The sequence below is a fragment of the Argopecten irradians genome, chromosome 2 (genome assembly GCF_041381155.1).
Source record: "Argopecten irradians isolate NY chromosome 2, Ai_NY, whole genome shotgun sequence".
Classification (NCBI taxonomy): Eukaryota; Metazoa; Mollusca; class Bivalvia; order Pectinida; family Pectinidae; genus Argopecten; species Argopecten irradians.
In genome coordinates, this window is record NC_091135.1 from 9,030,474 (window position 1) to 9,057,497 (window position 27,024).

The window sequence follows — 27,024 nt, forward strand, 5'->3', positions numbered from 1 at the left end:
CCGTGTCACAATGGCTCTATTATAAGTTACGGCATTTAATTGATTTCTGATACAGGCTTATGTTTTGTTTCTTATCATTTATGTATAGTACTTTGCACTTGGTATTTCGATAAATTGTGAAATGATGCGGGATAATAAAATGACCAATCCTGAATAATAGATTTATGTCAGTTCATTGCGTGACAATATTATTACATCTGAAAAATGCATTAAAATGCATAAATGTTTATTCAGTGACTTTAAATAGCCGTTGACATTTTAGTTTGTTTCCAGAGTTTATCTTTCAATGGCTAATTTGCCTGGAAATTGAACATGTCTTGGTAAACGTTGATACTAACAAAATTTCAATCGAAGGAATCTGATCTGCTGTATTGCAAACATAACTGCCATTAAACAGTCATCACTACAAAGCGATAAGGCAAATTAAAGAAAAAATTCTCATTGATGGAAAATCAGCAATAACTTCTTATAATATCCCTTGAATTTAAGAGAGGTCGCCAAATCTTTTGTGGTTGTTATGCTTCTGGAAAATGAAAGGAAGAATCACAATACCAAATGAAATTCCCAATCTAGAATTTCACTGTTAAAATCTAATCAGTGCGCAAGACAATGATCATCATTTTACTGCAAGAGTAATCTGATCAAGATGGATTCTGAGTCACCTAGAAGTTTGTTTTATGTGGAAACACGTAACGAAAAACACAGCGTCCCTTGTGGCACATCTTTGTCGTTATGACGCTTACCAAAGCTTAATTGTACTGGATTAGCTCTTTTTCTGGTTACTGAAAGACAATTTATATTGCTACTTCAGCGACCGTTTAACCTTGAAGTGTCGTTATTCCAAATGATGAATGCAATTTGCGGCATATAACGGAACAAATACTTATGCTACATTGCATAAGACGATCGTATTCCGAATACCTCACGAGCTAAACCATTTTCTGTTTGCATTTCCCCATTAGATTTCGCTCCCATCGATTACTTCATTGAGTACCAATATAGGTGTACATGTACAAGTTGGGAATATATTAAAGTGTGCATTGTTGTTCTATATAAGGACTTGAATATGTACAATGTCAGTTTTTTTTTATTGATGCTAGTTAAATATGTATAAACTTAATCGTCATATAATGCATATGCGTTATCAATTTATCTTTTTATAAATAATATTTAATGACAACAGGAGCTGAAGATTTGTCAACCAACAGAATTTCGTCTTAGAGGAAAAAATCAAAATGTTCATCATTTATTTGTCCCATTTTGACATACATGGTGAGTTTAAAACTGCATAGCATGATAAATTCTACAAATACATGAGTAATCATTCATCATTTATGCCTCTGATTTGCTTTCAAAGATGCAATGATTACGTACATGTCTCCATGTTAAGAAAACATGCATAGATAACTACTTAAAGTCTGATAAGATAGCGGAAAGTAATAAAAGCAATTGCTGGCTTTCACTGACGAAACCCAAAGCATATATCAACGAAGCGATCAGCCGTACCGTTAAAAATGATTTTATAATGGCGGCATGTTTACACAAATGTTCCTTACTGATGAAAACATTCTCGGAATTCGGACTTCTCTTGAAAAGTTGTGCATATTATACATGTTATATGTCCAATGCTGTCGACCGACATTTCCATAATGACAAAAACAGACTTTTTACGACAATCATTGGCTCAATGCGTTCTCATTTTTTAATGGTTTCGAGACATACCGGAAATTGCTTCAAATGTTGGTCTTAGAGAGCGGAAGACCTTCTTGAAATCTGTTTTCCTTAGATTTCGGTCGAACAGCAAGACGTTGCTTACCTTCTGTCATTTTATGCAATAGGTGTTTCCTCCAAGTAGCCACTCAGAATGAAGGTGTGATATCTTTTTGTCTGCCGGAAATTACAGCTTTCATAAATCTAGGTTTAACCTTGGACCACCCTTCCTACCTTTTAACTGTTTGAACTTAAGACAATATTCCTGACTAAATAGGGCAACAATATTTGTGGCTTCACTGGAAGAATGTCCTCACAAGAAATCATCAGCAGAGTATTAATAATTCCCCAAAATACACAAAAAACAATAAAAAGAAAAAACGAAAAAGAAAGAAAGAAATGAAAAAAGACAGAGAGAAAGAAAGAAAAAGTAAATAAATAAAGAAAGAAAGATATAGTAAGAAAGAAAGAAAGAAAGAAAGAAAGAAAGAAAGAAAGAAAGAAAAAAAGATGCATTTGACAAAAAGTTATATAAACAACAAGTTTAACTGATTAACGGAATAAAGCATAACCATATTTACAATTGGGTTTTACTGATCACAATTCAAATCTTTCTACATATAACATTTACATGTAATTCAAATTAAAATAATTGATGAATATTTTATAGCAAGAATAAAAGCTTGTGTCTAAACATAACATTAGCGTTATTGATTTCATTATTCCATTGTCTATACATGTCCATGTGATTATGTACTGTGGGAGGGTTTTTGTCGGAGACAATAACAGCAATTTGGTGAATCTGTGTTTTCCCCCAAGTTGTATAGATTGACTACCTCCATACCAACTTCCTGTATATTCTTACAGAAACACATGCGCATTAATTGTGTTTTTTGTTGTTGTGTTTCTCGGTTATTCATCGTCCTTATCTTTGTTTCCAATAATAAACGTCTACGAGAATCAGATAAGTTTGTTCTGTGTCACGGTGGCGCTTTAATTGTCACCGAATTCTAGAATGAAGGCTGTGTGTCCGTAGTTAATTAACTTAAACGGGCTAATGAACAGTATATATAGGCTACTGTGCTGTATGCCTGGTTAGCATTCCAGACCAACAACTATGTTGTGTTGCCGCCTTTGGTCAATTAGCATCAATTAATTTTATTGCTTTTTTTCTTGGTAGATATTTGTTAGCATGTCGACGTGTATAGCGGGTGGAATTGTAACTTGGTCTTATACCAACTCTATGCAACGTATGCAATAAACAGTCCGAATGTTGAAATGTTGTCTGTGGCTATAAATTTTTACCGCAATTCTTAAATTTTGGCATAAACATAGTCTGTTGAGTCTGAACATCTCAGACATTAATAAACTTTTCAGTAGTTGTTTTCGTGGTACTTTTATCTGGTAATGACTTTGCCATTTTGATAAACTTTTTTGCTACATATGTTCTATGACGGCAGCTTGTGATACAGTAGTTTTCGTGAGACATCGTCACAAGGAATTAGATTGTTTCTCTATTTCCTTCATGGGTTGGAAAATCAAAACATGAAAAATATATTTCCAATTGAGATTTTAACTTACATGTACAAAAATCTACATATATTTACATATAGGAGTATGTAACTGAAACACGATTGCAATACTGTAATGCCACATTAGAGTCATTTGAATACTTCAGGAATATGAAAAATGGTGCTATTTATGAACTAAATTTGTTGGTGATTGAGAACTGATGAAGGAGCTCTAATAGTGATACAATACTGACTGCTTCGCCTTGACAAGCTAGATTCATGTCTGATATGTTCACTTTTGTTATGATAACCTTTTACCCGCATCCATTGAAGTCGAAGGCGAGCCCGCATAAACGTTTTACTAGGTACATACTAAATATCTGTTTGTCGTTCCCTTTATCACATAATTGTATATATATATATATATGTACTACATCTATCTTTAAATAAAGTTCGTTCTAAAGTTTTGTCGAATAATTAATGATTTTTGATACTCTAGGATGAAAACAGACACAATCTGCTTTCTATTCTGCAGGTTATGCTTGATATGATTGGATGTAATTGATCACATATTTGGTAATGAGTTACAATATATTAACCAATTATCTCTAGGGATTGACAGCTGCTGTTTTTTATTGTTAATACTGTCGCACCGAGATTATTATATACATTGTACATCGTTATCCATAATTTTGTTTGTCTAATCCATAATTTTGTTTGTCTAAACACGATCTCTTTTTATCGGATCAAGAACTGTCACATTAGACATGATGTCGTTAGAGACGAATCGTGAAGGACCACAAATATGCTTGGTTATACCCCCGCAACGAAGTTAAGGGGTAGACTTGCCTCGGGTTGTCTGTTGTTCGTCGGCTCTCCGTCTGTTTGTAGACACAACTTTGTCAGGCAAACTATTCCTAAACTATTTGACAGATTTTGATAAAATATTGTCAACAGAACCCTGATATAAAACGGAGTTGAGTAAACTGCATATGGTTCTGCAAAGTAATGGATTATAACTTTATTTGTGCAGTAGGGGTATTAGTTGCACACACTCTGGCGACAGTTATTACAACACGTTAGACCATCATATAGCAATACGACCTATCCATTTGATACATAATGATGCCTTTAATGAAAGATTCGTTAGTAATAAAACATAAATAACAAATTATACCAAAAATGTACTGAAGAGATTTTAAAAATAAAATACATTGATGATTCCTATATAAAGTACAATTGCATAAAAAAACGTCTGTAAATCTTGAGCCATCAGTTATACAATTATACCCAAAGTGCAATATGGTTATCGTTCATTACACAAACTGTTCGATTTCTCTTCTAAATGTGATATTCCTCATTCCGTTTATAATTTCATAAAGATACGCAACAACACAGAATCGAAACTTCGGTTTTGTAAAATTTGTCATGTCGATTGCTTCAAATTCCCAAATGCCAAGCAAGAGTGCAATAACAATCGAATTAACAATAGTTCTCTTCAACAAAAGAAATACTAATTCGTTAAATATCTGACAACTTAACTCGTGCCAAGCCTTTAAAGTGTACGTATACTAATACATTTCCCGCCCGATTAAATTCTGCGTATTTTGTAGGCTACACAAAATCGCAAAAAATGAAACGCCGCGAAAGTGTATACAGTAAAAGTATACACTTTCGCGGTATGGTAACAATACATTTTGTTTGTTTGATTAAATTAACCTCCTATTAACGTCCATGGTCATGTAAGGATGATCCCTCATGTATGCGGTGTGTTGCATGTATGAACTGCGCGATGCGTATTTTGGGAGACAATGGTTTATTCCTGTTGCGTCTTTTTGTATAGTGGAACTCTTGCCCTTTTTAAAGTGATATAGCACTGAAGCATGCCGTCGAAGACACCAAGCAACACACTACACCCGGTCACATTATACTGACAACAGTCGAACCAATTGTCCTTCTCATTTTATGGTGAGCGCTAAGCAAGAGTAAAAACTACTACTTTTAAAGATTATGGTGTATCGTGGCCAGATGACACTACCCAGAGCTCACCTCACTGGGGCGAGCATTCAACCAAACGCCAAAGATGAGGTGGGGTCAAGGGAAAAGTTAGAAATAAGACATTAATGTAGGAAAAAGGAAAATATCATAGCCTAAATTTAGTCGGATTATACGATCAAAGACACAAAGCAAAACACTTCACCCTTTTACATTATACATGTACTGACAATGGGCGAATCAGTTGCCCCACTCCCTTTATGCTGAGCGCTTAGCAGGAGTAGAAACTATCGCATTTAAAGATTATGGTGTGTCTTGGCCAGGGGACAGAATCAAGAGACTTCCTCACAGGCGCGAGCGCTCAACCAAAGTCCAAAAATGAGATGGTGTCAATGGAGACGTAAGGAAGAGAAAATTAAGGTAGGAAGAAAGAAAAGATCAGTTCCTAAATTTGGTCGCCTTTTATTAACATGCAATAGGGAGAGGGGGGTAGGTAAAATTATTTCGTCCTATCTGCAGGGTCAAACACGAAATGAAGTCGACGCAGAAGCTAGATGGTTTACATGGCTTTTCTTTGAGAGTAGCGCATACTAGCACACCATACTTAGCTTATATCTCTTCCTTCTATCACATTGTTTACAATGAAATATTAACACTACATCAAAGTAAACAAAAGGTCTTCCCTATCTGACTTTCCTTAAAAGGACACATATCATGTTTTATCAGAATCCTATCTTGTCATGTCTATTATCAATTTTACCATTCACTTATAACGCGCTTTGTTTATGTTAAAAACATAACAATTTTGTGGCTAAACAAAGACACAAACTGCTTGAGAGGTTAACAGATTGCTCTAGATAACGTTATTCAGCAATAAATCGCCTGTGCACTTCACTCTGGCGATGCTGAAACTGTAGATATATCGGTTAGCTCGGTTGCAGCTCCGTGCTGTGTAGCATGTCAGAGGCCGTTACGCTGTTCGCGAAAGACTTGTGTTTTCATGTCCCATTTTACACACTTTGTGTGTTTTGTAACTTTTCTAGTACCGCCAGATTTATTTTTGTCCCTTGCGCACATTAATGTTTGCCTCTGACTTGTTTTACACGCATTTTCCTCTTTTTTCTCTTATTGTTACCATACGGTTTAAGACCCACTGAACACTTGTACGAGCATAAAACAAGACATTTAAATTCTGGTAGGATATATTGTGTGGTCTTGTGCTTGGCAGGGGATTCTTGTGGGCGAATTCCTGGCATCATTCAGATGGTAATTGAGATTACCTTGACCTACATGTTATGTCCCATTGAAGATAGGGTAAATCTGAAGGAATTCCGAGTAGGTCTGTTTCGCAGAAAATGCCACCAGATTGGGTAGTTTGGTTATCATTCAGCTATCAACAATGAAGCGATATGAACATTTCATTGTTTAATTATGTAACGGAAACTGGCCAAGCACGTGTCTTAACTCAACCAATGCATTCGTTACATCTGCTTCTACTTGTTACAAATTCATGCTTCCGGAACTTGAGCAAGTCTACGGGGATTTTTGTTTATGTTTTACGCACCCGCCAACGCACTATTGGTCTATCATCCCCTGATGTTGTACACAGATAGCAGCAATATTTTACCTTAAGAATTTTCGCAACAACAAACTACTTTCGGTTTAATTGTTATTTTGTTAGGAACGGCTTTGGTGTGCAGTTGTGTACAACGATTCTCAAGCCGATACTTTTTGTTTTGTTTCAAGTACAGTTGGTTGATTTTAAATATATTAATCAATATGAGTTTTGGGTAGAGGTAAATTCTGATAGCTGAGATATTTGTTTTGAAATAATTTTAAATTATTCATTTCCTTGTCTTTACACCTGATGTGATTTATGTATGTGTTCATCATGGTAACATGATGCGAAATCATTTTTTTTAACTTTGCAAGATGTGTATTTTTGTCTAATATTTGTTGATAGGATGACTTGTTTTTAACCAGTCTCTTCAGATAAAAATACGACCAAAATATATGATTATTTGAGTGATGAAAGTGAGAGAGTATCGTACTAGTCATCAAAACACCTTTCATAAAATGTATGGTTGTGCAACCAATATAACTGCATAAACTCATTTTGTATGTAATTTGATGGTATGTAGGTTATCAATAGTAGCCCTTCAGCTAATCGATATTTGTTTCATTCATTACGGATATTATACTGATTGCATGCAAAAATATCTATTTTTTCAAGCTTATACATGTATAAATAATGAAATCATAACGTCTTGAAGACTGATGCGTTCTCCTTTATAAGCTATATAATATTTTCGAGCCTGTTTCAATACTACAGTAATTATGAATTTCAAACATAGACGTCATATAGTCTTGACAATCCTGTATTTTTATTTAGAAGCACAGATTATATCACTATTTTTATATTGATTTATACAAACCAAATGTTTTAAAATAGAATTTCATAAATCTATCTATTTGAAAAATATAATGATGAACTAATTGTGTGTGTAATCGTGTTAAAGCGAGCGAAATGCATAAATAAAGTACATAGTTTCACTTAATTCGATTTGGAATCACTATCGCCCTCATTTTACTAATATTTAACATCGTACATTCGAGAAAATGCTAATCATGTCCCTTGGAATATGAAAAAGCTAACCAGCGAAGAAATATTGCCTAAAATTACGTGAGTGAATGAGTACAAACCCATAATTGTACCTTAGAATCCAGCAATTAAGGATGGCAATTATATTCGCAATGATGTTGGGAAAATTGCATCCAAGAATAGCAAGAACGATATGTGGCCGTTTTCGGGTCCTTAATACTTTTATTGTAATAAAAATGTCCTCAAAAATCAGAAAACAATAATGTTAAATGTCAAGTAAGACTAAATGAGGGTTTCTTCTGCTTATAAGTAGGGATCACATTTGGTCTTTATTACACACGTGGTTTTATGTTCTAAAGAAGGGAGTATATTTACACCTATAATTTATAATTGCGAATCAGTGTACCGGCAGTAAATCCTTTTTGTTTTTCATATTTGTGCGTAGCATTGCATCATTCGAATATTGTAGATACTAAAAAAACATTATTTGTTTCTTAATGTTCCGTAAAGCGAAGAAGCATGAAACTTACAAGTACAAATTGTCATATGTGTCGATATTGGAATTTATCCCTTTTGCATATATTGACCAATAAACCATCAGTGACGCTTACAGCCTTTCGCGCAAAATATTGGCATGAGTCATTTGATTGTACATACAAGGTGAAATTTAGTGTTCGACGTTTGAACAACTCCAATTCTTCTAAAGCATCACACGAAAATCCATAGTTAATTCCTTAATTACACATCGTGTACCCAAAGAATAAATAAAGTTCATATATCTCGGACGCTGATTTTAGGGATTTCTCGGAATTGTATGGATTTCTCGGAATTGTATGGTTTCGTGAATAGCAGATCCGTTGATCGAAAACAGTTATATATAAGCAGTGTTGTTTTAATCTTGTCGCTAATATTTTTATATGTCATTCTATAAGTTTTACCTTACACGTTGAAATGTAAGCAATGGATGTAATTATAGAAATGACAGAATGATTCGGCAAAGCAGCATTAGAACGTTAGATCCCTACTTAATTACGGTAAATATATACAGTCTCTAACTAAAGGTATAAGAACATTACGCTGGATGTCGCAAATTAGCAAAGTTGCATAAAAAGCCAACCGCCTTGGGAATTCCTATTTTCCCACTTTCATTTATCTATATAAGTAAAATACAAATGAATTTTTCTAGACCTCTGACTTCCTAGATTGTAATGCATGACAATTGTGTCCTATATCAAGAATCAATCACAATACAATTGTACTTTCTTTTTCGTTTTCATCCTTCAATCGATTTTACAATATATGTTTGTCGGTCAACGACCTGCTATCTTATTTTTCCCTTATATAGATATTATCTTAATAACTTTTGCATAATTTGACCTAAATTCGCATATAATTTTTTTTTGTCAATAATAATCCATCAGACATTTTGTACCAGCATCATAACAGGTCCTCATTAACCATGACTTTGCATTTTGTCGTCCTATCAATATTTTATCTGGAGCGATTTGTCGCTATTGACGTACAATCCTGCTTGTTAACGTCTACTCGACGAGATAACAGAGCTGTTTTATCGCAAAATCAATTGGAGCAAATTCGCCAATTTCTTGTTGGGGGTTCAGCTGTAGATGTAATTAATTGTTACATATTGACAGACAGTGATGACTCTTCGTTTACACAATTCTCAGTTTAAACTTAAAATGTTCCCAAACCCGAATTTCAATATATTGGCATGCAGTTCACAAACGTTACTTGATGATGACAGAATAGGTTTCATGAATGTCTGCCTCGAAAGTGGGCTCTTAAGTAGGTGTTACCACTTCGTAGCAATCGAAACAACAGCCTAGAACGTTGTGTCTGTACTTAAGTATCCTGCTTTCAGTTCGCTTATAAGGACGACATATGTCCCACAAAATAAAAAAAACTATCTTCCTTTCAACAATTGTAGACTTTACAGATATTAAAGTTGCTCCCATGATGCATAAATACGTATATCATGAACTTTCTGTTTGTAGATATTTTTTTCATTATTTATTTATGTGTGCTAAGGTACAAATAAAAACAAGAACATTATTTAAAAATAAAAGAACGCTGATCTCTGAAATGTCAGTCCCTTAACTAATCTAAAGATTCAAAACTCTCAATAAAGTGCCAGCAAATATTTCAAAGTTTTCCTGAATTTGATCCCCGTGTTGGCCGTTAGTAGTACTACTCGTCCGAGTAATCATATTGTATGAAAAAAAAACCTTCGCATTTAAAATTACCGCGATTTAACACAGAAATAACGACTGTAAGATGTAGAGGTTTTTGTTGTATTCAAGTTAATCCTTAAATATATATGATATACAGAGCGAAAGAATGTATATGATCTATTAAAGACTATATAAATTACATGTCCAAAGAAAGCCGGCCTCTCCTTGCATACATAGCGTCAAAGGACATCATTACAAAAATCAATTAATATAATCGTTAAAACCGTTTTACGTTTTGGCCCTAGACCTTGCTCATGTAAGGTGTGGTTGCATTGAGCAGTGTTAACAACAGTCAATTTCCATTTATCTTGGTACAGGTGTACTTATTTCTATTATTAAAGGCATTGTTTATAAAAGTATTCTATTGGGGTTTGCATGTTGGCTGTAGTTCAGAAGGTAACAAAGACGAATGCTGAAATAAACAAATCCGTAATTTTATTGAATATAAAGAAAATCTTTTTATCAATTCATCAATAAATGACTGCCTGAGTAACAATCACATACATGTCACATCAGCCTGCCTTATAAGGACAATGACATACACAAGTTCATCATAAATCTATATTTCGTCTTTTATGTGTTTTGACATCGACACCGGGGTCAGAGGGAGTTTGATATATCAAAGACGAGAATATAATATAAATGAAGATGATTTCAATGAATTGAGATATGGGTATGAATGGATAAATCGGACACATTCTGTTAGAATCTGTCTTAATGTTTGCATGGTTAATGGGTTGTAGCACGTGGTATGGATAGTAATATGCGTCAACATGGATATACGTCATCACAGGGCGAGTCTACTTTCACCCATTCCAGTGATACAAATGCCGTCAATGTTCGTCACATATGTTAATGACAATCAGTTGATGTTGCAAAAATAATAAATAAACAAACAAACAAACAAAAACAAAAACAAACAAGAAAGTCGACGAATTCCTATGGGTTTATTATCTGAAGATGCACTAATTATCAAATTAAAACTAATCTGTCGATTTCTATAAGATTAATAGTTGTAAATAACCCGTTTGACTGGTGCCATTGGAAACAAGCGGTTCGTCAAGAAATGTGGCCGCTGTGGCCGAGTAGTTAAGATGTAAATTTCAACATACCGTTCATCTCTCTATGTGTTATTAGTTCCGTGTGGGGTAGTTGTCAGGTAGTGGCAGCAGTACACTTTGGCTTCCTAAACCTCACAGAGCATTAAATGGTCCTGACAATTAATAGGGTAATTAATATGACAAGGACAATAAATATGACATTTAAAATGGCAATTAAATGGATAATTAATAGGCTACTTAATAGCACAACTAATAGGACAATTAGTAAGAATATTAATAGGACAATTAGAAGGACAATTAATATGACATTTGATATGACAAATAATAAGATAATTAATATATCAATTAATAGGACAATTAATAGGACAATTCGTGGGACAATTAATGTCATAGTTAATAGGAAAATTAATATGACAATTAATAGGACAATTAGAAGGAAAATTAATATGACAATTAATAGGACAATTAGAAGGACAATTAATATGACATTTAATATGACAATTGACAGGACAATTAGAAGGACAGTTAATAGGACAATTTATACATGTAGCACAATTAATAGCACAACTAATAGCACAATTGAAAGGAAAATTAATAGCACAAATAATAGGACAATTAGTGGGACAATACATATGACATTTAATATGGCAATTAAATGGATAATCAATAGACTAATTAATAGCACAATTGATAGGATGATTAATAAGATAATTAAAATCACAGATAATAGGACAATTTCTAGCACAACTAATAGCACAATTAATAAGAAAATTATTAGGACAATAAATAGCACAATTAATAGGACAATTAATAGGACAATTAATAGGATAATTAATTGCACAATCAATTGGACAATTGATACCACATGAAACAAAAGACACAAAAGGAAACCTATCCATTAATTACCACTGATTACACACGAAAGGCATATCACATTTGATTCTAAAGGATGATATTTAAAATTGTTTGTCCAAAGATGTAAATTTGGCTACATTGACTTAAACATTTCTCAACCCGAGAAATATATTGATACTGACAAGAAAAAAGATGAACCGCCAAGATCCAAGATCTTCTGAAAATAAAAAGCGATTATATATTTGCAATGTGATATATTTGTACGTTATTGCAAACAAACATGGAGGAGATTATTATCTAAATATAGCAATAGCTAAACCCGTTGGCAAATAAAAACTTATAAAAACAATAAACGGAGAAAAAAAACCAAGACCAAAACAGGCGCATTTGTATAACATTAATCGACGATAGCATTTGCCTGTCACTTTTTAACATATTGCAGGATGTCAATATCAACTTCCAGGAAAAGTTCGTACAAAATGAGAAATACACACCGATTCGGTGTAAGATCAGCCGTTAGGGCACCTTTTGGTGTCATAATCCGATATTTGTCTGGGCTGTATAAACATTTTGTCTGGTTGCTGGTTTTAAGAGCGGATAGTAATGTCGATTTAAAAGTATCATGACAATTCAATATCAGTTTGTAACGGGAGACAGATGATTTGTCAGCATATTTTCCTTATCGTTAGATTTCTTTATTTATCAAATACAAAAAGAACAGGATATAGCAATTCTTGGAGACATAAACTATTGATTTACTTGACAAAACACTCCTACACATTTAGTATACATGATACGTTATATTGTGTTCAAATTTATATGATTTTTGGTTCGTTATTTTCTTTTTTCGACTTATATAGAAGAATTAGTATTTGGTAATCATTATTTATCTATGGAGTCCGTGTGGTCCTATCTGGACCAGCTGGTTGACTGTTGGTCGATGGCTTTTTTCTTTGTATTCCGGATTTTTCCCACCAACAAGCCTGACAAAGATCACTCAATGATTCTGGGTATTAATAGGGCGTTAAGCCAAAAATACCAAGCCAAACCAGTAGTGGTCGTATAGTTAAGATAATTCGACATATCAACACTAGTCTTGCATTTGTGTGGTGTGAGCTCAATAGCCATGCTTGGCGGTCGCCAGATTTTTGCAGTAGGTTGGTGTCTTTTTCTTGGAATATGCGTCTTTTACACACTTCCTACGCACTTGAATGTAATTTAATGACAATAGTTACTCTTAGGGCGTAAAGTAAAATCCTACCTGCATGTTTCTTTTTTAAACTATGAACTACCACAACGATGTTAACGATTAGATCGTCTATATCAAGCATCGCGTCTTATAAATGAAATTCGAATCCTCAAGAGTGTATCTGATTAGTCAGAAATTCATCTAAAAAAATTGAAAAACAGCTTTATTTACAAAAAAAAATATCTATTCACTTGCAGAAACAAATTGACTTTTCTGGTGCAAATTCCCATTCACAAACTCCCAAACAGCTTTGATTTATCGAGAATCAATTTCAATAAGATTGCTTAATGAAAACAGGATTTTTTTCTCTGGAAATTGCATTTATGTTTGAAGTTAGAACAAAAACCAATGTCTATGTATAATTGTTTTCGACCTTGGTATTCCCATTGTTCTTGACATGTGTTATCGCATTTTGTTTTTCCAACAAAAGCATTCTAAGTCTGCATCTTATTATAGCACTTCTATTGAAGAGAAAAAATGCCTTGCAGTTGTCGTGTAATTAAACACACTATCTTTATCAAAGTGTTTTTGCACACTTCAACCAAGGAGGAAATCGGAAGAAAGGCGAAACTACCACCTTCTTACCATGTCACTTGACTGCTTAGCATCCTTCTCTCGACAAACATCTTACACTTGTGACGTCATGCTATCGATCTATTTTTTTCTCCACCTGTGTACTTAATATCCTGCCCACATCACCGTCGCCCTTCCCAAGTCTGCAGATAAAGGAGAAGCCGCCTTTGTGGCATATATTGATATGCTTGGTAGGTAAATTCATTTCCAAATAACAAAGGCATTCGGAATCGTTATGGACATGTGGTCGGTCCATTACATGCATCCTAATGCCGTGGACAGTATAGAAGTATCCAGTGTTGCCATTTTCCTTGTAATTAAGCTGATTCACACTATTCGATTTCTGTGTTAGTATACTTACATAAAAATGTTTACAGACGTATGTTGATGTCGCGAACTCAAAATGTCATTTTCTCTTTTTCGACATGAAAACTGTGACAAGCAAAATGATAACCTTTTAAAGTTGGTCGTTGACAAAGACTAGTTGGTTGAAAATTTTGATGTTTTAATTCTTCCTTGATTGTTTTCGGTTGTTTACGTCATTGTTTTAAACATTGTCTCGACCGAGATATTGTTAATCTATGAATTATATGAGACATTAAGGTGTACATGTACCCTTTCTCTTGGTTACATATTACAAAGTAAATGAATTAATAGTTCGGAAAACCATTTAACATTAACAGATACGAAATAGATATAACGAGATACGTAAGTATTTATTTTGAAATTAAAAAACATTTTTTTCATAATAAGAATGTGTCTTGCTATTTTATCTCCATCAACCACAGATTTTGAAAGAATGTTAAAGTGATCTTGCTATTGCCAAAAAAATAGATATTGTTGCCACCTGCTTTTGTGTACATCAGTATAGAAATGTGTGGTTTTTATAGGTTTCTTTATTTGACTATGCACACTAGTTAATCGTTTTACTAAAGTAACAGGTCATATTATCGTTATTATTTAACAATTATTGCATCAAAATAGCATCAAGCTTGCTATTCCATCTTTGCATTTTAAAGAGTTACATATAGCTCCCTTTTGGGTAGGTACATGTATCCATTATTTTATGGTCTCGATTCACGTCGTTTTCCCCTAACGTTATGACGTTAAACTCACAAACGCATGACGTCACAATCAATACCTACACGTAAGTGCAGATAACTCTTTAATATGTAAATACTGATTACTGACATTGTGACTTGGGAATATTCGTAATAATGGAAAGAGTCAAATGAGGAAATTATAATTGTTCTGTAGCTGTTGCCATTGGGGAATTTCTTACTTTTTAGTACGAAACATAAAGTGAAATTGAACTGTAATAAATACGATATTGAAAACAACTATATTTTCTGCTTCGTTGTGTCAGGTCAAAATGAATGTGTGTTACAGGAAACACTTTATAATTCAATACACTAAAGCATTAAATCAGTATTCATAAAATATTTGACTGCGTATCAATATCAGATGGCATTTGAGATCATGCTTAAATACAAAACGTAGAACAAAAATGATTTCGAACAAATCTTGCCATTTACAAATAATATAAGCAAAGTTAAAGTGTAATTATCTGCTCTGACAAAACGGAACACGCTGCCGTCTAAATGTCATTTTAAATGGAAAGATGGTGTATCAAAAATCGGTCCCAATGATATTATGATATGTAGTTGAACACAAAAAAATCCAGGCGGAAAATCATTTTATGTGTCTGCTTCGGCCGGATTTATAGGAAATACAATACTGTTTTTTGTAGTACATCTTGAATTTCAATGCTTATTTTGCAAAACGTGTATCGATATGTCAAACGTATAGCTGATATTTACATAAAAAAGTAAATACGGTAGGTGATCATATAGGTTTTAATACAAAATTAAATGCATTGGTATTTGATTTTTGCAACGTTTCGTTTTCACGTGTATTTATCTTGCAAAGTCTCCATCGGTTATAGGATGCTGTGCTGAGCAACTTTCGTTGATTGGGCATAATACGTTAATATTACGGACAACGAAATGGAAAACAAAACCAAACACACAAGCCTAGTACACTGTATGATTATTGACAAACTTGATGAAACATTGTGATTGATCTGTTTCATCCTCCATCTGTTAGTCAAAAAAAATCATTCAATAAACACATTGCAACATTATGCATATTATGTATCGGTGTCAGAATTTGAACCATTATTTCAAATTAATTTATTGTTATTGTTCATCGTTAATGTGGCACGCAAGTAATAAACAATTTCGATGATACATACAGTGAAACCTGCCGTCGTGACCTACTCTGTATGAAGATAACTCGCTTATTGCGACCACTTCCACAATGCTGCAAATGATGACCATTTAAAGCACAGTTTGCTCTGTCTATAAAGACCACTTGGCTAGAGAGGACACCTTCCCCTTGTCCCTTGGGTTATCTTTATAGACAAGTTGGCTGTAACTATAACAGACGAAACTGAAATAAAATCTATCATAAAACAAATATATGGGCTATCTTTTGGCAATCATACAACTGCCTTCTTTAGTCTTAACTATTGTCATTTAGCTACATTGTAATCTGCAGCAGTGAGATCCAGGATTTAATAAGTGACTGACAGATATCTATAAATATATATTTAAATATATTAAAATTTAGTTTTGAGCTGTATCCAAATGTTTGGTACAATATACCTTTAAAATATGTGTCAAACTCATAAAATTATCATTTCTAACACATTGACTCATATCTATTGATTGCTATGGTCGAATACAGATTACATATTAAAACTAGCACATAGAAAATTACACGCTAATTACTATTTTTATTTTAATTCAAGTTCAGAATATATAATAATTCAATATTAAAAAAATATATATCGTGTGCCTTCGTATCTCCTTCATATGTTATTTTCAACTTTTTTAAAATAAATAGTGGTTTGTGGTGTGATACATTATCGATAACATTAAACAGTGAAAGATATTTGTAAAGTTTATTACATAGAATTCCTATGTGGAAAAGGACATATCATCACCACACATGTAACTCATAATAGTATGCTGGTGTAGTTTAAGACCTCTCCGATTTGTTCTATTTCAGGACAATGAACAACAGACATCAAAGACAAAGAAGAAATATTTTGGAAAGAGTTGCAACATATACAACCCAGTGTAAGTAAGCCTTACATTACTATTTACCCTTCAGCCGATACAGGCTTTGGACTGCCTACATCTAATGCGCTACTACTGCCAGGAGCCTAGGTACCACCAATTATACTCTGGCTATGAGCGTGTTAGGGACAGTGGTACTAGCGAGCCACGGACGAGTAACGGTTGCGGTAGCATTATATTTCATACACCTTCTCACGCTAAGAGACTTGGCTATCAGGGATTGATAATACAACCGATGCCAAACTAAACACCATTACCTGAGGATATGGTTAAGTACTAACTACAAATCGCTTCTGGTATGCACATGTAAGAAATTGTAGAATTTTATCAGACATATTATTGTCGTTTTAATTTATTGTTTCATCCTATCTAAATGCTACATATATATTGCATAAGGTGTGTACGCGATTGTGGTAATGATCGATGTTATCTGCTGACTGTGTAATAACAAGACTTCATATTAACCTGTTTTAATTCAAAGAATCATTAGTGTGCAGTAAATATAGCAGTGATTTGGATGTAGTTAAATGAATTATTGGACTGTATATGGCACGGTGAGGCTAGTCGGAGGCATAAACCTTCGTGCCACACTTGGAAAAGAGCAGTTGATGAGATAGCAGGTGTCTTACCAAGCGTCGCTACATTGTCTTTGCAGTAGACACTGGTTTTACCTCCACATACTAGTGTGAGAAAATATCGACATTTCTAACCACAAGTACCAATGCCAAGGGTTAGTCAATGATTCCACAGTTTTACAAACTAGTCTAGTCTAGAGAAATTCATTTGTCTCAACGTTGTTATTCCAGGTTGGATGAAACGCAGGTGGATTTAATTGCTCCCCAGCGACACCAGTGGATTCTTAAAAAACTTGGACACCAGAAAATATATTTACATTTACCTTAGACAAATTCCAGCATTACTCGTCGACTTGGAAACCAATAGCACCTTTTGAGCAGAATCTCCAAACTTTAATGACATCTTTGGAATTGGTACATAGCTATAGAGTAGATGTTTCATTATATCCACAAACCCATACACACTTAGATAAGGAAAACAGTAAATAGATACATGGATATATCATAATACGGTATCAATATAGGCGAGTCAACTGTCAAAATTTGATCCAGCGGAAAAAGATGAGCACCCGCCTTTGATCGATTTAAAAGTGCATCACTGTGAGATTACTGGTGGCTGCTGATTTTCGCTGATGGTAAACACTTTCCATTGTACCTGGAGAAACATTGTTCTCTACGCTGATTGGTCAGTTTTCTGTACTTTGACAAGCTCTTTATATTGTATTTAATCACATTCCTTGACAACATTTTGCAAAGTGTGTCGGCTTCTCAATTCTTCAGAGGATCACTTGATGTGACTACTAATTGGACGTTTATAAAATTAATCTTATTTCGTTATCAGTGTTTTTCTATGGACCAAATTAAACCAATAAAACGCAACTCGACGGACAAATTAATTTTGGAATTTTTTTGTGTGAAAAAGGAATGGAAAATTAATCGTCTTGATGAGAATATTGTCTTGACATCAGCAAACATTTTATCGTCTGTCTGCGGTAGAAACGTAGAACTGACTGAAGATACCACGAGATAGTACATTGTCAGTTAATATCGAATTACTACGTTGGGAAAAGTAAGTGTTGAATGTTAGACTGTAACGGAGGCGTTGAAAGTACAGACACAAAATTGTATTTTGTGACACGTGACTATAGGAGTGCCGAATTAACCAATATATGAAATCCGTTATTGTCTGTGGCATTTTCGATTCGTGATAGTGACATCAAGGAAGTTGTGATTATCTGTCCTCCTGAAAGAAACTTCATTATTTGGATATAGCAAAAAGGTAAGATCTGTTTCTATATTGTGATATTCAAGCCATGATTCAGTTATTATTTATGACTTTTTTTTTCAAAAGACTTAAAAACCATGAATAATGTTAACTCTTATTCGAATTCAAACAAAAATCTGATCTAATCTTGTAAAATAAAATATCGCTTGATATCCTTTCTTGGAGAAAATGTTCAATTCTACCCATTTGCTCTTATACCATACTGTCCCATTTTTTAAAGTCGTGCTCTCCACGTTTTCTTATCCAATCCATTGTTCTATAATAACATTGTTGCTGATAAAACCGTTAATATTATAGGCAACTATTGAAAAGACACTATCTACAATTTTTATGTGTGTACACGTTATTTGTTAACAACTTTCTATCCAAAACACACGTATAGATTAATGTATTGATAATTCAATAGCAATATGAACATTGGGTGTCCACAGAAATGTAAGCTTGCCATGGAAGCGTCGGACGTATATGAATAGTTATGTAGCGGCGATGTCACGATGCCTATTATGCCATATGTAAACATATTCCTAAAACAACAATATAAATTTAAAAATTTGCAACGTGTATCATTTTAGTAAGGACATTTTAAAAATAAAAAAGGTAGTCAACGAAAAACACATTTAATATACACTTAGAAATGTATCACGCCTTCCTTTCATCGATATAACCACCACTTTCTTGGTGGTTGAGGTTTACCGATACATGTGCCATTAACATTCTGAGTAGCGACTTTGAAAACAGGTAGTGACCGTAGGTCGACGGTTTTTATACGGGCAATATCTTATCAACAATATTCCAGGAATCAGTAATGCTATACTTCAAATGAAAATCTTAATACCGCTTTTATGTCACATGTGTTACTTGAGCTTCCTACAAGTTCAAATGCATGAAGGGTCAAGTACCTGAAACTGCCAAACGAATTATACATTAAGGCAAAGAAAACAACCTTACATGATGTTTATGTTGTCAATGGGATTGCTTTTATGGGATTTTGAGTAGTTATATCAAGGTGGATGAGTCCAGCTTTCGCCATTTGGCGTATAATTGATCTTTCTACTGAAGACCGTTTCTCACCAAATGCATTCCGCAAATAATCTTAGCTGTTAACACGACGTTGAAGAAGCTAAACTGTCAAATCTTTATCACAACAGCGGAAAACATTATGAAGTTTTAAAATATGCATGAAGTGTCTCCACTAGCGTAACGTTCAGTTTCCATTTGTTTCTGTAATCGAGTGATGTTTTAGATGTAATAGTTATTATCGGTATTGCTGAGACCATTTAACATTTTGGAACTAGTCAATGATGAATTTGACCAAAACTATCGATATTGGAAACGGTCAATACCGAAATGAAATGATAAAGCTAATAGAATGTTACAATTAAAAAAGGAAAGTCAACATAGCTAGCGGTTGTTGATTAAACTGGCAAAGTCTAATTTGAAGATTCTAATTAAAATTTGTTCCGACGAATTTCGCTATGCAACTATTAGGTCTAGCACTTAAGAAACTCCAATCTAGTGTAATGTATAACTTAATGGGACTGAAATAATTGCTATTTCAGCGGGAGTTGGGTTCAGGGCCGCAACTGATGCGTTTGATAATGTGCACGTTGTTTTGTTTTTCTCTCGTTTGTTTCTATAATAAGCACTAATCCCATAAATCTGTGTACAAACGTTAACGCCGCGCTGGGGCGAACAACTATAGCATGCCAGTTTTACACTGCTGCATGTCGTAAACGCCACCACGCTAGGTGCTCTATCGGAGAATTTATATATTTCCGGAATGCTACAAAGGACGTTGAAATCTTATAATACTCACTTAGGGTTTGAACCCGTGACCACGGTGAGCAATTCTGTTAAATTAGACTCTATATAATCACCAATGATTTATATATATTTTTTTCATTATCATCGTTAACACTTAGACACTTCCATTTCGCCATAACTTAACTTATGCCCAGAAGATAATTATAGTAATTCTAAATGGTCGTCTGTTGCCCGATTTCGACTAATAAACGTATATAAACTCCTTATTTCCTCATGTGTAAGACATGTCACCAACATAAGTTCGCTTGTCCTCTGGCTTTTCAAATACATAGGGAACACCAATTTAACACATTTACTCATTTTATCCTTTTCCAGGAAGATACTATACACTGAAGAATTCGGGTTTTTTTGACGGAAATGACTGTGAGTCGTTATATTCGCGGTAACGGTAATTCCAGCGAACTTAAATAGTTGTACCCACAAATGCAATAGAAAGATATCCTGTATATTATTTTATCATTAGGAATTGACAACAACAAAATATTAATCGGGGATAATTATGAAAGAGGAAGTCGCGAAATCTCACACCGCGAAATTAGATTAATATACCGTAAACGATCCTACCTCACACTCCGTCTACCTGTAAGAAACATATTTCTGTGTTACAGCACTATCGCATCATACCAGTAAATGATACAACAAGAATACACAACAAACCACGCACAATTATTTGCCTCAGTTACAGAGGAGGTCATATAGTGACATTATATATGTTTGATAAGGCGTTACAGGAAAGAAAAATTGCAATTTTAGATCATTCCTATGTAATGGCTGGTTATCCCCTTGTACCATTACTAGATTCGACCTATTAAGATGTCTACGAGACAAAATATGATTTATAGGTTTATTTTGTGTACGCATTGTGTATGTATAGATGACAACTAACACTTATTGAATATATGATTGAAACGAGACCGGTGGCTACATGTTGTCGATGAAGCAAGAGCGGTTACGTTTCCAGAGCGGCTGGTCTTAGTACATGTATCGATTTCTTTATTATTATTATACATATATTTTACTTACTTCACAAGCGTGTCTTTGAAACAGAGTTAGGTTTATAGTTTTGTTTATATTCCTTTTCGCGGTGTTTACAATAGTCTTGTATTAAATTGGACTCCAGAACAATTGCTAACGTAACCGAGCACAGAACAGCAAGCAATCAAATAGGATAAACAACAATTGCAACATGATGCTATTTTGAAATTAATCATATCAACTGATATATTATTCCGAATAGATCTACATATTATACCAAATAGACGCATATATTAAATCGTATAGACTTCTATATTAGACCGAGAAGACACATGTATTATCAAACAACCAAATAGACGGATAGAGATTATCGATATACACGTAGATGGATATCTTGACATGGTAAATTGGTGGACAAGATGGGTGCATAAATTGTTATACTTGTATCCTTAACATCAATTATAAAGAATTTAAAGGTATAATTATAATCAAATACTGAAAACATTTGTATACGCAAGCCATCAAACATTGACTTCTAGATAAAATATAACCAAATACATTAACATGAAAATATAAACTTTAATTAGTTTACATCGATTACGAGACAAGTCATAAACCTTATGTAAATCAGTGTAGTGTGGAAGAAAACCGAAGTTCCCGATGAAAACCCATGTGATCGGGCAGGTGACCCCTAACCTTTCACGTCCGTACCAGGGATCGAACCCGGGACGGCTAGGTGAATGACTAGTGGCTTTACAACTACACTACCCGATCACCCTTTGTAAAACACAAACACGATCCAGCTATCAAATATATTTAGGAAGTAACTTTAAGGTAAAACATTGTTTTAATTAAATAAAGAGACGAACACAAGTTAATATCCAGAACCAATCAGCCACCTAAGGTCTGGGTGTCAGGCGACCGGAAGTACCATTTTATGAACTGCAAAGAATTGCTATCTATTAGCAGCGTCGATGGCCGAGTGCCATGTAAAGCCTCTGACTAAACCTATAATTGGACAGTGGGTTATACGGTCATTAGATTAGTGTGTTATATACAGTGGTCTAGGCACATCACTCACACATGGAGACGACGACTGGTCACCAATCACCAACACAGCTAGAGCTTCGGCGAGTTTGGTGTTTGTTACCTTTTACGTAAACACTGAAGGTCAAGGGTTAATTGATAATAACGCCTAACACGTCATTTTATGATAACGTCGCCGATTTTGTGATAAATTCTAGAGCATATGCATAATTTTCATCAACTGTTCTTTGATTATTTTCAGTCTGCCAAATTGTGATTTGAATGATTTCAGTTTTAATTATTATCCATACTTCTTCGGAAAAAACGTTTTCCTATATGGTTCTATATGAATTCAAAGGAAACAGATTCTGAGGAATCATGTCGGAATTTCGTGACCTTAAAAAAGGATACTCGAATATAAAAAAAAATCTCTCTCAAGGCGATCTCAGAAACATTCTGAAAAGATTTACCGAGGTGTATTCCTTTACGATAAATGAAATAAAATCCACAATGTTTAAATAACACATTTTCTTTCCCTGATATTAAGAGAGGTCTCCGTTTTGGTAGCTTCTCCGTGGACAAGCTTTGATACTGAATGCTAGTCCTAGCGGCGTTCAAATTGAAATAATAAAAAATGCCTATTACTCATTACAACGTCCACGATAGTCAAACTATAAAGTGCGGCATCTTTCATAAATAAAAAAGCCATAGAAATGTATGCGTGATAATACATTTGCTCTATGGCCTTTCAAATAAGAGGAATAATAGGTGGATAATGGCATCCTAGAACATTACCTAGATATCACGACATGCATTTAAACTTATCAACTCCTTATTACTTCTCACTCTCGAAGAAAGTTTTTTAAGTCATTTAAATCAACTTTTCTGATATGAAAAAACTGAGTCAAATGAGCACTAGCTCTTCACCTAAAATTATATTTACACAATGAGTCACTGTGTAGCTTTTGTGCTGTGATAATTTTTTGAAATTTTATGACTTTCGAGTGACTGATTCAGTTTGTAAATATTGAATTTACCATTAATAACACATAACTTGAAATTTCGTGATTTGTATAATCAGATATGTAATATTCAGATGTATTGTATTTATTTAGGATCTGAGATTAATATAGGCGTTTGAGCCTACTTGAAACATTGTGTTATAACTGATAACAAAATCTGCTTTTTGACTTATTTTGTGTTGATGAATAATTACGGTGGTCATGCTGGTATCAATTAATTTATTTCTTTGTTACAGGTTTGTCGATGTGTTGAACCAAAATGGATAATCAATTCCAATTTTTGGAAAATGTTCTGAATTTAAGTGAAGACGTATCAAAGGAATCTATTATCAAACTGAACCAGTAATAAACAAAATGGCGGATGACAGTGCGTCCATACAAGGGTTCAAGAACTCGCAGAACGCTTCCACGAACAGTAATATTACAGTGTTTCATGAGCCCGACCTAGACTTACTAGAAGCACTACGGACATGCCAGGAAAGTTCAGCAAAGATCGAACTCCATGCAGGTGAGTAGAGAAATCAATTTCATACATTATGTAGCATTTCTGTCTGTGTCGATAAGATAGAGTATGCTAGTGGTCAATTCAGATAAATGATATAGTTTGCTACTTTTGACGCAGAACACCAGATATAATATCTGTTATTTAACAAACTATTTTACACATTTTTATTTGCACATGCTTGCATATTGTTTGAAATACATATAGTGTGACTCTGATTCAAACACGACTTTGACACATTTATAAACAAAAATAACAAAAAAAAAACATGTATTGTTGCCTTTGGTAGTAAGCTTCAGAGAGATGCCATTATAAAACGGATAAGTGTTCATTGATAGAGAAAGAAGACAAATCCATATTGTTATATCTATAAAATCAAAAACTCTCAACAAGTGCAGCTCCGTCCTCAATTGAACTCGTTTGTTAATATAAGGTTAAACAAAACTATTCAAGCTGTACCTTTCATTTTGATCCGGACCTAGCAATCAATTTGTTTATAGTTTACTTGCGCTCTCTTACTAAGCCAAAAAGAGCTCAAAATGTGGAGATAACTCAATTGTACCTATTTAAGAGATGAGTGTTGGTCGATTTTTGAAATAGCATGTAGTTGTATGATATTACTATCAATGAAATAATTTTAAGTTAAGATTTCAATTTAAGATTGAGTCGTTTCGATTACTGGCCACCATAGTATGATGTGACGTACATTGTATAAATTGTGGACAGTCTAGAATAACCATCTAAACAGACATGCCTTCCTGGTCAATTTAATGTTGCATTCAGCTGATCCCATTACGTAAATCATGTATCAGAATATTAACATGCTTTAAGCTGTCGTATCCCTATGTCATAGGTTATCATCCCTCAAAAGCATGTGTCCTTTTTGCGTTTGTTTCTTTACCCATGATATCAACAAGCCATATCGATTCAGGCACTTGCCGACATTAATACATCCCCTGGAAATCGACACCACAATTGTCGCCAACTTGAGTTGCTACTTTAGCCGACATGTGAACAGGACGTAGCAATGACGTAGAAATAATGACCTTGTCGATGACCTTGAATCGCCTCTTGCCAATCTATCTTGGCACACTGATTGATTGAATTGTCACGATGCCTACTAGTGTAAATATATTTCTTATTTATTTATTTAGAATAATAACCAAATAAAGAAATGTTTTTTTCAAAATCAGCGTTACATTGGAACGATCATTTCGCGTGACATGTGAATGAATCGATTTTGACCTCGATAATGACCTCTAGTGACGATTTAATTATCCGTCTCGACACCCCATTAGGTGTAATTCTATAAAATCATGGATTCTATAAACCTCCTTTAGCTACAGTCACATGATACGTTGTTCATTCACAGATACCATCTCTCTCCATATCGCCAAGTAGATGTTATCAATAGTAGTCATGGTTACCGCCTCTTTGTCACAACCGGGAGTTGCGAGGTGATGACATCCGGTACGATTAATTGGCCTAAATTTCTGTGAAGCCATAACCTAATAATGCATCAATTCTGAATATAACAACTTGAAAATGAATCATTGTCAAAGCCATATAATCTCTTAACCGACTTTTCATATCGAACATTGATGCCTTATCAATGACGATTGATATAATGCTCTCTTAAAAATCATAACAACTTCCGTTGGTTAGATTATATTACAAATATTTGCATTTCGATTCAAAGCATTGTCGTTGCACATTGAATGCATATTATTGATGCATCGCATGATAAGTATTCAGGTAACTGTAACTTAGTGACTTCTACGCATTCATTACATGCACGATAGAACACTATGGGGAATCCTGCAAGATGTTATCAGCTACTTCACCCGGTGATAAGAAGATAACTTTTAAAATCATTTTTGACATCTTGGTTGACGAATATTGCAATATCGTACCGGTAGACATATTGAATGAACTATAACGGTCCAAGAATTATCTAAAGTGTCTCTGAAATGCGAAATATATCTAGAGTTAATTCTGTGTAGGTTCAAATTCATTCTGTTTCCTCTTCAAAGCAATTTTATTGCATAAATAGGTCGTTCATGGTCCCGTTCTATTTCTATACTTTATAAAGTGTTTCCAAATGTTCCTTTTCCATTAATAAAATCATATAGAATTTCCCCGTGTCACTGCAATGGCGTCACGGCTATACAAAGTTCAAAATAATTTCCAATAATACCAACTCTGGCAATGTCATCGAAGTCTGCCCTGTCGGAGGTTAGATGTCCCTTTAGGTTGGCCATCTAACACTTATGTGATTCTGGGCTTAAGTCAGATATCGTTCGACACATTCGACGGCAATAATAGTACGGATATCGCTCAACTCACGTTAAAAGCACAGCATCAGCATCTTCCGTTTCATCTCGGCGTCACGCAGGCTTGACCAGTTTGAACTGTCTTACGCCTTTGGTCCATTACGGCGAAAAGGTCTTACCGAAAGAGGTTCCGAATCGCATAAAAATACGTAATGCACTTCAGGCCATAACAGCGGGGTGTTTCAAAAGGGGCTACGAATCGCATTAAAAATGTTATGTTCCTGTAGTATACGGCGAGTCACCACATAAGCCGTAGTCTATAGAAGATATGTATTGCACAAATCACTTTCAGAGAAGGTTTGGGTCGTAATATCAATCCTGTTGAATATTTGTAGTTGTTCGCTTCCATGCACGGATATTTTCTTTTGTTTTGAATTTTGTCTGTCTTGTATGTCTTGTTCCACCCCCACCCCCTCCCCCCCGCACCCCCCAGAAACACTCCCCACCCCGCCACTCATCTTTACTTTTCTGTTGTCACCGTTGAAGACTTTATGTAAGAACCTTTTTTTAAACATTTTTCTTTCTTAACAAGAA

At 34.3% G+C, this 27,024-nt stretch overlaps 1 protein-coding gene across 1 annotated transcript in view; it reads left to right on the top strand.

Annotated features, from left to right (window-relative positions):
• The window catches only part of LOC138314366 (diuretic hormone receptor-like), a 104,826-nt gene that overhangs the window by 16,145 nt on the left and 61,657 nt on the right, over window positions 1-27,024 (top strand). The window contains exons 2-4 of the mRNA XM_069254669.1: window positions 16,878-16,948; window positions 17,755-18,802; window positions 23,892-24,163. Coding sequence (XP_069110770.1) covers window positions 24,010-24,163 — 154 coding nt within the window. The 5' untranslated portion in view covers window positions 16,878-16,948; window positions 17,755-18,802; window positions 23,892-24,009. The remainder of the gene's footprint in view (window positions 1-16,877; window positions 16,949-17,754; window positions 18,803-23,891; window positions 24,164-27,024) is intronic.